The sequence below is a fragment of the Saprolegnia parasitica genome (genome assembly GCF_000151545.1).
Source record: "Saprolegnia parasitica CBS 223.65 unplaced genomic scaffold supercont2.70, whole genome shotgun sequence".
Lineage (NCBI taxonomy): Eukaryota > Oomycota > Saprolegniomycetes > Saprolegniales > Saprolegniaceae > Saprolegnia > Saprolegnia parasitica.
In genome coordinates, this window is record NW_012156464.1 from 151,864 (window position 1) to 163,256 (window position 11,393).

General features: G+C 59.3%; 5 protein-coding genes across 5 annotated transcripts; 1 reads left to right on the plus strand and 4 right to left on the minus strand.

Moving 5' to 3' along the window:
* Positions 1–183: 183 nt before the first annotated feature.
* SPRG_11967 (hypothetical protein) lies at positions 184–1,273 on the minus strand (the record flags this gene model as incomplete). Its single annotated transcript, XM_012350842.1, has 2 exons — positions 184–626; positions 679–1,273. 2 exons carry the CDS (start codon positions 1,271–1,273, stop codon positions 184–186), a joined length of 1,038 nt encoding a protein of 345 aa, XP_012206232.1.
* A 3,114-nt stretch (positions 1,274–4,387) lies between these two features.
* Positions 4,388–5,075, plus strand: SPRG_11968 (hypothetical protein; the record flags this gene model as incomplete). The annotated part of the gene is made up of 4 exons (XM_012350843.1): positions 4,388–4,716; positions 4,770–4,838; positions 4,891–4,953; positions 5,000–5,075. The coding sequence occupies exons 1-4, from the start codon at positions 4,415–4,417 to the stop codon at positions 5,073–5,075; spliced, it is 510 nt and encodes a 169-aa protein (XP_012206233.1). The 5' UTR covers positions 4,388–4,414.
* Positions 5,076–6,928: 1,853 nt separating this feature from the next.
* On the minus strand, positions 6,929–8,016 carry SPRG_11969 (hypothetical protein; the record flags this gene model as incomplete). Its single annotated transcript, XM_012350844.1, has 2 exons — positions 6,929–7,505; positions 7,562–8,016. The coding sequence occupies 2 exons, from the start codon at positions 8,014–8,016 to the stop codon at positions 6,929–6,931; spliced, it is 1,032 nt and encodes a 343-aa protein (XP_012206234.1).
* A 708-nt stretch (positions 8,017–8,724) lies between these two features.
* SPRG_11970 (hypothetical protein) lies at positions 8,725–9,733 on the minus strand (the record flags this gene model as incomplete). The annotated part of the gene is made up of 2 exons (XM_012350845.1): positions 8,725–9,319; positions 9,366–9,733. The coding sequence occupies 2 exons, from the start codon at positions 9,731–9,733 to the stop codon at positions 8,725–8,727; spliced, it is 963 nt and encodes a 320-aa protein (XP_012206235.1).
* A 237-nt stretch (positions 9,734–9,970) lies between these two features.
* SPRG_11971 (hypothetical protein) lies at positions 9,971–10,981 on the minus strand (the record flags this gene model as incomplete). Its single annotated transcript, XM_012350846.1, has 2 exons — positions 9,971–10,568; positions 10,614–10,981. 2 exons carry the CDS (start codon positions 10,979–10,981, stop codon positions 9,971–9,973), a joined length of 966 nt encoding a protein of 321 aa, XP_012206236.1.
* Positions 10,982–11,393: the final 412 nt, after the last annotated feature.

An 11,393-nucleotide genomic window follows, 5' to 3' on the forward strand; every position in this document is an offset into this window, starting at 1 on the left:
GTATCGAGAACTGCTAGAGGTGGCCGTCGTCAAGGTACCGCGACCGAGATGACGCCCGAGGGTCACGACCTTGTCATCGATAGATGCACGAGCTGAGCGCGTTACTGGAGCGCTCAAATGGCGCCAACTAAGATTGCAACAGTGATCGACCTTACAGATAGATTATGATTCGACTCCAATCCTCTACGCCTGCGCTGCCAAAAACGCCGCCTTGGCCTTCTCGAGGATCGCAATGCCAGCTGCCGACTCTTCAGGGTGCACGAGCAGCGCCGCGCCGTGCTCAATCGTGTCGGCAAGGCCGATGTAGTAGGCGCTGTAGTTGCCCGGCTCGCTCACGATGCGCTCGTCCGGCTGACCGTGGCGCTGAAGGACGCCATGGTGCGCCGTAGGCTCATGGCCCCAGCTGTCGCCGTCGGTCAACGGCGTCCGCCCCGCACGCAGCGCGGTCTCTTGGCCGTCCTCGCCAAACTTGACAAACGAGCCGTGCGCGCCGCGGATTGTGTACTTGGGCGTCGGGTTCTCGACGAGCATGCCCGCCGTGAGCACGACGAGGAAGCCCGGGAACTGGCACTCGAGGCGGAAGTAGTCGTCGTTGCTGCAGCCGTCGCGCTGGCTCTGGACGTCGGCTATGCATATCCAAACCATGAGATCAACGGTCGAAACGACGGAGATGCGCACACGAAATGGTCGTCGGTGGGCCAAAGAGCGTCAGCATTTGATCGACGAGGTGCGCGCCGAGGTCGTAGAGGAGGCCGCCGCCGCCAACGTCCGCGCTCTCCTTCCAGTTGCCTTTGAGCGACGGCCGGAAGCGGTCAAAATGAGCTTCAAAGTGCGAGAGGTCTCCAAGCGTCTTGCTCTCGAGGAGCTTGCGCACCGTGAGAAAGTCCGAGTCCCACCGGCGGTTCTGGAAGACGGTCAGGATGACGTTGTTGGCGCGGGCCGTCTCGATGAGGACGCTTGCTTCGGCCGACGTGACGCACATGGGCTTGTCGACGACCACGTGCTTCTTGGCCTCGAGCGCGATCTTGGCCTGTTCAAAGTGCAAGTTCGTCGGTGTTGCAATCACGACCACGTCAATTGGTGCCGCGACGAGGTCGGCCATCGAGCGCACGATCGTGGCCGACGGCAGCGCGTCACGGCTGAGCGACTTGGAGCGCTCCATGACGTGCGTGATCTCAAAGCGGCCGCTCGAAAGCAGCAGCGGCATGTGGAAGAACTGGGCGGCGGTGCCGAAGCCAACGAGGCCGGCGCGGAGCTTGGTCGACGAGGTCATCTTGAAGCAACTCTGAAAATGAAGTCGAGATGGACCGGACAAAAGCCGGACTTTTCCCGGTGGCACAAGCCATGTGCGCAACACGGCACCGATCTTTACCGTGGTGCGTGCCAGTGCTCGGAAGGTGGACGCATCGTAATAGCAAGCGATGGTGCACCTTGGGAAGAGAGATGTGCTCACACACTGAAACACTACGAGTACGGAGCGCAAGGACCATCGTAGTATCGTTTTATAGGAAGCGCTGGAGCACGGACACTTCGGCCGCCGCTTTGGCCAGATGGGGACCATCATTCAATGTAGAAATCAAGGGATTAGTAGTAGATGCGGCTTCAACGTAGTGGCGCCAAGGGGCAAGGATTTCGACTGCAATGGCGTGCTTATTCGGAGCCTCTGCTCGGAACAGGCGTATTTACTTAAACCCGACATGAGGCGTCCAGGAAGAGCGGCAACAGTTCCAAGATTTTTGTCCCAACCAGGAGTCCCTGGTCCCACGGTCACACGAGCCTAGAACACGGGTTTTGGCATGGGGTTGTAGTTAGTCTGGACTTGATTGTACACCTCAAACACCGGCGCGATATAAAATAGCCCGTTCAGCTCTAAACAGTGGCTTCTAGCGCTGTGCCAAGTTGGAGCGACTTCATTTTCAATCGAGGTATGATCGACCGACCGCCGACCGACCGCCGTCACCAGCGATGCCAGGTCCAAAGATCTCTCGGGATTGGTTAAAAATAGATCGAATGAGCCAATCAAACGTGAGCCACACTACAGTACTTATGACGAGAAAATCGAATTAGCGTCGTGATCACGTTCCGACAGCAAGCGTGCTCAACCAGTGTACTGTTTGGTGCTTTATATATTGACACTTATATCTACTACGACGTACTCTAGCTACAGGAGGCCCAACTTGCGGGCCTTGGCCAGCAACCCGCGCAGCAAGGTCTCTTCGTACTCGAGCGCCACGTCCCGTTGCCCAGGAGGAACCGGTGCGAGGACCAAGTACGGCTCGAGAGCCATCGGCTGCCGTGTCTGGATCGCTGTGATGGCGCGAACGAGCGTATCGATCGCTACCACGCGCTCGTTTGGTGTCCAGAGCAGTGGCGGCGCGTGCTGGAAGTTGCTGGTTTGAGGAAGGCGGTGGAGACACGGGGCTTGGTCAAGAATCACTTGCTGCATGATCGCCATCGGCGACTTGCTTTCGGTGCACTCTGCGTCGGTATCGGCTTGGTCGGCGGCTGAATCAGCCACAATTTCTGGCACCGGTGCGATCGAGTTGCTTGGAATGCTGTCCGTGGTGTCGTCGAGGGTCGTCGTCGTCGTCGGCGGCGTGTTGGGTTCAGCTGCTTGTTGCAGGCGTGCAATAGCTGCGTTCTGCTCGTCAATGGTCCGTTGCGCCACTGCGAGCTTCGTCGTGAGCTCCTGGATTCGAGCCTCAGCCATCTCGAGTGGTGTTGCAGCCTCCGGGGCTGGCGTCGCTGAAGGCACTGGGGCTGGCGTGGTGGTGGCAGCCGCGGCTGCCTTCTTGCGGAGATCGACCACCGGCTTGGTCGTCTTGGCCGCCGGTTTGGTTGTCGTGGCCACCGGCTTCGTCATGGGGCGAGCCACGGGTGTCTTCTTGGGCTGTGGCTTGGGGCTCGACACAGGCTTGGCCGCCATGCGCGCTTCCTTGGCCTTGCGGCGCTGCTCGGTGGCGTAGAGAGCAGGGTATGTCTCGCGGAAGAGCTGTTCCTCGCGCGCGCGGCGCTTGGCCTCCTTGTCTTGGACGTGCTGGCTGTTGTAGAGCATGGTGTTTTCGATTATGACGCGCTGCAAGACGCCATTTCGCTCGCTGTAAAAGCGATATTGCAGGTTTTTCCCTTGTAAAGCGACAGGGCGTGCTAGCTTTTACCTCGCAGCCTTTACAGGCGACGTTCAACATCGCTGGTACTCGCCGCCTCGGCATGTACGCTCGACTAAGTTCTGCAAGCAGCGTGCAAAGCCAGCCAACTCTATTTCCTTCAGGCAAACAAGTTGCATCCTCGCAATAGCCCGTGTGGCTTCCCGACCTAATACGAAAAACGCTACTTCGACAATGGCTCACCCAATATCATCTTTTCTCAGCAATCGGTCCCCTGACGGTGGTGATGTTTTCCTCTCTATCGTCAGAAGTGCGCCATATCTTCTGCAATGTCCACTCCACTGCACACTATTGCGGATGTGTTGTTTGAAAAGTTGAGAAAATGTGCTCGGTCGCAACCTCGGATCGTCTTTACCAAGCTGTACATCGTTCCAAGGCGCAGGCCAAGTACTTGGAGTTGTTGCGAGGTGGCTGCTTTGTGTCAACGCATTGAAATACGTGGTAGACCATCGCTGGGGCGTCGAGTATGCAGGGAAAAAGGAGGCTCATAGATAGCGGTCTTTTCTCAGCAATCTGGCCCCAGACGGTGGTGATGTTTTCCTCTCTATCGATGGAAGAGGGCTTGAGGAGTTGGAAAACCCAATCCGCTGTACACTATTGTCGTTCGATGCGTTTCAGAAACGTACTCGATCGCCTCTCACTACCTTGGATCGCCTTTACCACCCCGTCCATCATGCCACTACCCAACGAATGCAGCGGAGGCTTGGGGCATCCGTCAAGAAACAAGAGAGCACACGTGGTTTGGGCAAGTTTGCGTTCACGCTGCACGGTTGGTACAGCCTAGCCCGCTCTTATCCGAGGACACGAAGCGATGCCAGAATCGACAACGCGGAGCAACCAAGAGATGTGCATTCGAGTCGAAACCTTCAGAGGTTAGAGCTCTCCTCGACAAACCATTGAAATAATGAACAACGGTCTGAGCTAAACCTCTCTGTCTTGGCCTGCACTTGGTCCTTTGGATCCCACATACTAGTAGAACAAACACGTGTGGGTTGCCACGTCATGGTTGTATCCAACGGTGAAGTGTACGTCGGTGGTACACATGCTACTCGACACAGTGGAGCTGCGCTGGTTTCTTCTGAATGTGCTGCAATGCACTGCTACGGAGCGGGTGGTATCGTTGGCGCCGATCCAGGAACCGGTAGGTCCAGCGCGGGAAACCTTGAACCGAGATGCTCGAAATAGTGTATGGTTCTCCCTTTCCAGCCAGATGGTTTTGGCAAAAATCGAACAAGCCGCCAGATCCGATGCGAGTGCAAGCTGCGGTGGCGCTGCTGGCAGGCGCTGCGGCCGCGTGTCCGTACGCAGCTCTCTTGCCGCCCGACGTCTCGAGCGTCGTCGTCGCGTGCCCGGCCAATGCTACGCTGTGCACAGTGGATCGCGCCTGCGGGGCTATAGCACCGTGCAGCCCGCTGCCAGGCGTCTTGGATCTTCGCTGCAGTGGCAGCCCAGCCTTGGGCGATCTGTCCGCCACCAACGTCAGCGATCTCTCGGTCATGGGCACGAAGCTCAACCTAGAGGCCCTCGTGCTGCCGGCTCTCGCCTCCTTGTACGCGATGTCTTGACGCATCGGACTCATCATGGATGAATCTCTTGGCGTAGCACTGTCCAGAACTGCAGCATCGAACGCATGCCCAGTGCGCTACAGTGGCCAACTTCTCTCTTGACCATGTATGTGACCACCGTCAGAGGCCAACGACAACACGAGCGCCAATGGTTGTAGGGACCTTGCAAACACCTCGTTGCAGTCCATTCCAGCCGGCTTGCCGCACCGGCTACGCGATCTGTGCGCTACATCTTCTGTGCAATTCTCTCTAACCTCGCATGGCTAGGCGACTGGATGACAACGACTTGTCTCGCAGCACAACAAGCTTGGATTCGCTTCCGACGTCGCTGCGGCGCCTGTAGGTTCTTACCTAGATCTCGAAGCGGGACCATATGATCGCATGGCAGGTCGCTGCAGGCATGCCACTTGCGCGAGCTTCGCAACCTCGACTGGCGCCACCTCCAATTCCTGTACGTCGACAGCCCTGTCATCATTCTGCATCTCATGATACCGCGCAGGCACCTCGGGCACAACCCGCAGCTACGCACCCTCGCCAACATCAGCCTCCACGCGTCGCACCTTGTCGCCTTGTATGATACCCGATGGGCCAGTATAAGTATTCACGATTATATATTGTCATTTATGTCTACTACTACGACGTACTCTAGCTACAGAAGGCCCAACTTGCGGGCTTTGGCCAGCAACCCGCGCAGCAAGGACTCTTCGTACTCGAGCGACACGTCCCGTTGCCCCGGAGGAACCGGTGCGAGGACCATGTACGGCTCGAGAGGCATCGGCTGCCGTGTCTGGATCGCTGTGATGGCGCGGACGAGCGTATCGATCGCTACCACGCGCTCGTCTGGTGTCCAGAGCAGTGGCGGCGCGTGTTGGAAGTTGTCTGTTTGAGGAAGGCGGTGGAGACACGGGGCTTGTTCAAGCATCACTTGCTGCATGATCGCCAGCGGCGACTTGCTTTCGGTGCACTCTGCGTCGGTGTCGGCTTGGTCGGCGGCTGAATCAGCCACAATTTCTGGCACCGGTGCGATCAAGTTGCTTGGAATGCTGTCCGTGGTGTCGTCGAGGGTCGTCGTCGCCGTCGGCGTGTTGGGTTCAGCTGCTTGTTGCAGGCGTGCAATAGCTGCGTTCTGCTCGTCAATGGTCCGTTGCGCCACTGCGAGCTTCGTCGTGAGCTCCTGGATTCGAGCCTCAGCCATCTCGAGTGGTGTTGCAGCCTCCGGGGTTGGCGTCGCTGAGCGCACTGGGGCTGGCGTGGTGGTGGCAGCTGCGGCTGCCTTCTTGCGGAGATCAACCGCAGGCTTGGTCGTTTTGGCCGCTGGCTTGGTCGTCTTGGCTGCCGGCTTCGTCGTCTTGGCCGCCGGCTTGGTCGTCTTGGCCGCTGGCTTGGTCATGGGGCGAGCCACGGGTGTCTTCTTGGGCTGCGGCTTGGGGCTCGGCACAGGCTTGGCCGCCATGCGCGCTTCCTTGGCCTTGCGGCGCTGCTCGGTGGCGTAGAGAGCAGGGTACGTCTCGCGGAAGAGCTGTTCCTCGCGCGCGCGGCGCTTGGCCTCCTTGTCTTGGACGTGCTGGCTGTTGTAGAGCATGGTGTTTGCGATAATGACGTGCTGCAAGACGCCATTTCGCTCGCTGTAAAAGCGATATGGCAGGTTTTTCCCTTGTGAAGCGACAGGGTGTGCTAGCTTTTACTCGCAGCCTTTACACGCCTGGTACGATCCACGTTCATGCCTTTGGTGACATCGGCGACTTGGCGCCTCATGAACCTTCCCTGACAGTGGCATAGGCTTTTGACATACTAGTACAACTATGAGAAATGCTCGGCTTTCTCTTTCAAACCATTCTTATTGTGGAACTTATCCATGCACCGCAAGGATACGCTGCAACCAGAGGCTGCCACGTCATGAAACCGGTTGCTCACTGTCGCCAGGCAACCCTTCTAGCTACAGCTTGCGCAACGCTACGATTGCATGCTTCACACACGGTCTTCCTGCTCAACGGTCCACTTGGACCACAGCGAGGTACGCAAGGTAGCACGCATGATGCACCACGAAGGCCTCCGCTGCAAGAGGACCAACGCCAGCGCACGACGCCAGCGACACGTGTCCGTCTACCTCCTCCTCAAGACACAAGACAGCATTGGATGCAACTCGACGTCGGCGTCGATACGACGTTAGCAATGCAAAAATCGACGCGGTGCCCGTCATGGCTCGACCGCAAAGTGGTCGTGGAGAGCGGCCGCCACCTCCCGGCGCATCTGGTTTTGGACGCAGTGGCCCGACGTGTCAAAGACGACCTTGCGCGTGTGCGGGCCCTCGAGGTGCATAAAGAGGTAGTCGGCGTTCTTCGGGTGCAGAATCCAGTCGTGCGCAGCGCCGACGACGAGGATCGGGAACCCGTGGGCGCGCACGGCCTCGAGCCGCGCCGGACTCATGTTGTGGCCAAAGACCGCCGCGTGCTGGCCATGCACGCCCGCCAAATTGAACGTGACGCCGTCGAGGAGCTCGAGGTGAAACTGATGCAGCATCTCGTGCATCGTGCGGCCGTCCGACGCCGTCTCGGCGAGGTAGTGCTTGGGGTACAGCGTGCTCATCATCGTGTCGACAATGTCATGCATCGAGCGCGCAAAGCCAAACTTGGCCATCGTCAGATACGTCGCAAACTGCGTAATGCCGGGAAACGCGCCCGTCGTGTGACCTGGCGACGACACGATGAGCGCGAGCGACCGGACGAGGTGCGGCGCCGCGTACGCAAGCTCCTGCGCCACCATACCGCCCATGCTATTCCCATGGACGCGTCAGAGATGGTTGCATGAACCATCGATTGTTTGGTGTACCTGACGCCAACGACATGGACGTTGGTCCACCCGAGGTGCTCGAGAAGCAGGCGCGCATCGTCTGCCAAGAGCGCGGTCGTGTAGCGCACGAATGGCTTGCTCGAGCCGCCGACGCCGCGGTTGTCCAGCGTCACAATCTGGTACTGCGCGTGGTGGTGCGTCGACTGGTCGAGGAGCGTCGCGAGCAGTGGCGTCCACGTCTCCTTCTCGCCCATGAGACCCATGAGGAGGAGGATCTTGTGCGGCGCGTCGTCGCCGGCGCCATGCACAGCGTACTCCATGTGCAACCCGTTGGGCAGGTCGGCGTGGCGCACGTCCTGGAAGAGCGCCTTCACGGTCGCTCGCGTGTAGACGGCCACGTCATCCAGCATCGTCGAGGCGGCGAAATGCAAACTGCGGACGCTGGGCCCATCGTCGTCGGTGACCACGTCGGCGTCTCGCAACGGTGATGTCATGGCTCGCGGATCTGCAACCAGAATGTAGGTCATGCTTTTCGACCACCGAACCGAGTAGCTTGACGGCAAGCGACTTGACGCCGACCAAGGGCTCGTGTGACGAACGCGCGTCGATGCGTGGGGTGCCATATCGACGCGCCTGCGTCACGCAACCGGCGACGACTGCGACGACCAGCGATGCGAGGGAGCCCCACCCAGTGCGTCGTCTCAACTATTGCAGATGGACGTTGCAGAGGACAGGCCGCGATGATCTCGTTCATAGAACCGCCGTCGCTGCAGCGCTTTGCTCTGGACTCTGGACGCAGATCTTATATGCTGGAGGCGACCGTCGCTTCCAAAAACAGTGCAGGTAGTGGGTTGGACCAACGTCCCGCAGTCTGGTCACGGCGGTATCAGCGGCGAGATGCTTATCGCGATGACACTTACCTGTACGGTGCTGTGACCTGAATGCAGCCGACGCCACCGATAGCGCCGGGGTTGCAAGCAAAACGCCGAGGTTGCTGAGAACACTGTCGAGGCGATCGGACTTGGGGAATCCCTTCCGGCACGTCCTACTACACTCTTCTCAAGTAACGCATCCTCTTCCCGCCACGATCCGCACCCTGGATGATGCTACGCGTAGCATCACCAAAAGACGATGGATCATGGACGCACTAGCACTCCCAACACCACCGTGCGTGCCACGTCATGAAAAGGTATCAACTTGATTTAAAACAGCTGTGGCACGAGCACATTTCTCTGAAAGTGCGTGTCGAGCGCGGTTGCGATCGCGACGCGCTCTTGGACGAGGACGCCGTGGCCCGAGGTGTCGTAGATGAGCTTGGTCGTGAGCTCGCCCTGCAGGTGGTCGTAGAGAATCTCCGTGTTGTGGAAGTGCAGCAGCCGGTCTTGGCCGGCGCCGACGACGAGGATCGGGAATCCGGCTTCTTGGATCGCATGGAGGCGGCGGGGACTCATGCTGTGCTTCAAGCACGCGGCGTACTGCCCTTTCTTGCCCGCTGCCGTGATGCGCGTGCGCTCGAGGCGCTCTTTGTGGAAGGCCGAGAGGAGGTCGCGGTACGTCATTGCCGGATAGGTATCGACTGTCGTCTCGAGAAAGGCGTCCGAGTACATGGTGTAGAGCATCGTATGCAGCGGGTCGTCGGCGCCGACAAGGAGCTTGGCGAGCTCCCAGAAGCCGCCGAGCTGCGGCGTGTGGGGCAGCGCCATGTGCACGCCGCCCGGCGTCGTCACGAGCAGGGCGAGCGACTGGACGTGGTCGGGGCCGCGCGCCGCGACCTCCTGCGCAATCATGCCGCCCATGCTAAAGCCGCGGATGAGCTGCGAATAGGACAATACGATCGCTCTACCTGATGCCGACGATATGGGCCTTGGACCAACCGACGTACTTCATCAACAAGAGCGCGTCGTCGGCCATCTGCGACGTCGAATAGTACTCGGCGGGCTTGTCCGTGCCGCCGACGCCGCGGTTGTCGAACGTTAAGAACTGGTACCGGCGCGCTGTTACAGTGCCGGGCTCGAGGAGCGTCGCAAGCAGCGGTGCCCAGCCCTCCTTCTCGGACATGAGCCCCATGATGAGGACGACCTTCTCCGGCGCGTCGTTGTCGCCGTGGAGTGCATACTCGATCGTGAGCTCGTTGGGCAGCGCGACGTGGATGATGTTGCTGTAGATGGCAGCGATAGATGCTGCCGTGTAAATCGACGCGTCGTGAACCATTTCGGCGAGTTGGAAAATGACAGATTGCGATCACATCTCAATTCGTCAGGACCATGTCTGTGACACGGGCGCAAGGCCACGCCGCGCGCATGCATGCTCTTTACCTCGTCTATGCCGAGACCTTTGCGTCTCGATCCTTTGCGACTCATAAACGTTCATGGAAGAATGGCGTTCCCATCATCAACACACTCAACGTTCACATAACATATAAAAATGCATGGCATACACGCTGCCACGTCACTTATCCGGATCCGGATACGCAGACCCCATGGGGTTGGCTCTGATGAGCTGCAGCAAGGCGGAGGCGACCTCATGCCGCTTTTGCACGTGCACGCCGTGGCCCGTGTCGTCAAAGATGAGCTTGTGCGTCTGAGGTCCCTTGAGGTGTTTGTAGAGGAGCTTGGAGTTGTCCGAGTGGAGGAGCCGGTCGAGCTTGGCAGCGACAACGAGAATCGGAAAGCCCGCCGCTTGGATCTGCCGGAGCCGGCCGCTGCTCATGTCGTGGCGCAGGAGCGCGGTCGCTTGGCCGATCGCGCCGCTGATCTGGTTGCGCGCGAACTGAAGGCGGTGCATGTGAAAATCTTGGAGCAGCTTGCCCACATGGCCGTTCGACGCGCCGAGGAACGTGTCCGGGTACAAGATGTAGAGCAGCATGTCGGTGATGCTTTCGCGCGTCGGCAGGATCATGTTGACGCACGACTTCCAGTAGCCGGCAAGCTGGTGGAGTCGGGGCAAAGGGCCTCGGCGAAAACCTGTCGCCGACACGAGGAGGCTCAACGACTGCACGCGGTGCGGCGCTGCATACGCAAGCTCCTGTGAGATCATGCCGCCCATGCTACAGCTCGACTTGAGCCAAGAACAAAAAGATGGAGTCGACTACCTGATGCCAACGATGTGGGCAGACGGCCACTGCAAGACGTCCAGAAGCTGCAACGTGTCGTGGGCCATCTGCGACGTCGAGTAGAACGCCCATGGCTTGTCCGAGCCGCCGACGCCGCGGTTGTCGAACGAGACGAGCTGAACGCGAGGCGATCTCTCCGCGTCGTCGAGCAGCGTAGCGATAAGCGGAAGCCACGCCTCCTTCTCAAAGTGCAAGCCCATGATGAGAAGGACTTTTTCAGGTGCGTCGTCGGCGCCGTGGACTGCGTACTCGACGCTGAGGCCGTTGGGCAGCACAGTGTGCCGCGTCGTCTCGCGGTAGTGCTTGGCGACCGTCGCGGGCGAGAAGACGCTGGCGTCGCTTGGCATGGCTGCAACGGATGCCAGACGCAAGATGGCCCGTCCTGCTTCGAAATCCCACAAGATACCGATGAGATTTCACAACAAGTGCAAACTGGGCATCGCGATCGTTCCAGAGCGTTCGATGCAGCTGCGAGCAAACGGCTTGGCGGTGGCTCCGTCGCTGCCGATCAACACGACGCGCACGGGACGCTGCCTGGTGCAAGAAACAGCAACATCGTCAAGGCTAGGTGTCGTGGAAAAGCCGTCTTCAAAAACATCTCCGAAAAAGGCTCTTTGGGAGATTCTTGACAACCGAGCACGGCGGGCCCGCTGGTTCTAGTACGCCACTTCGTCGCTTGGTCAGTGCTATCGTTGCCATGCGGCAGAAGTGCTCGACGGGGCTCGAACGCGATGACAAGCCACGCGCAGGCCAAGTAGT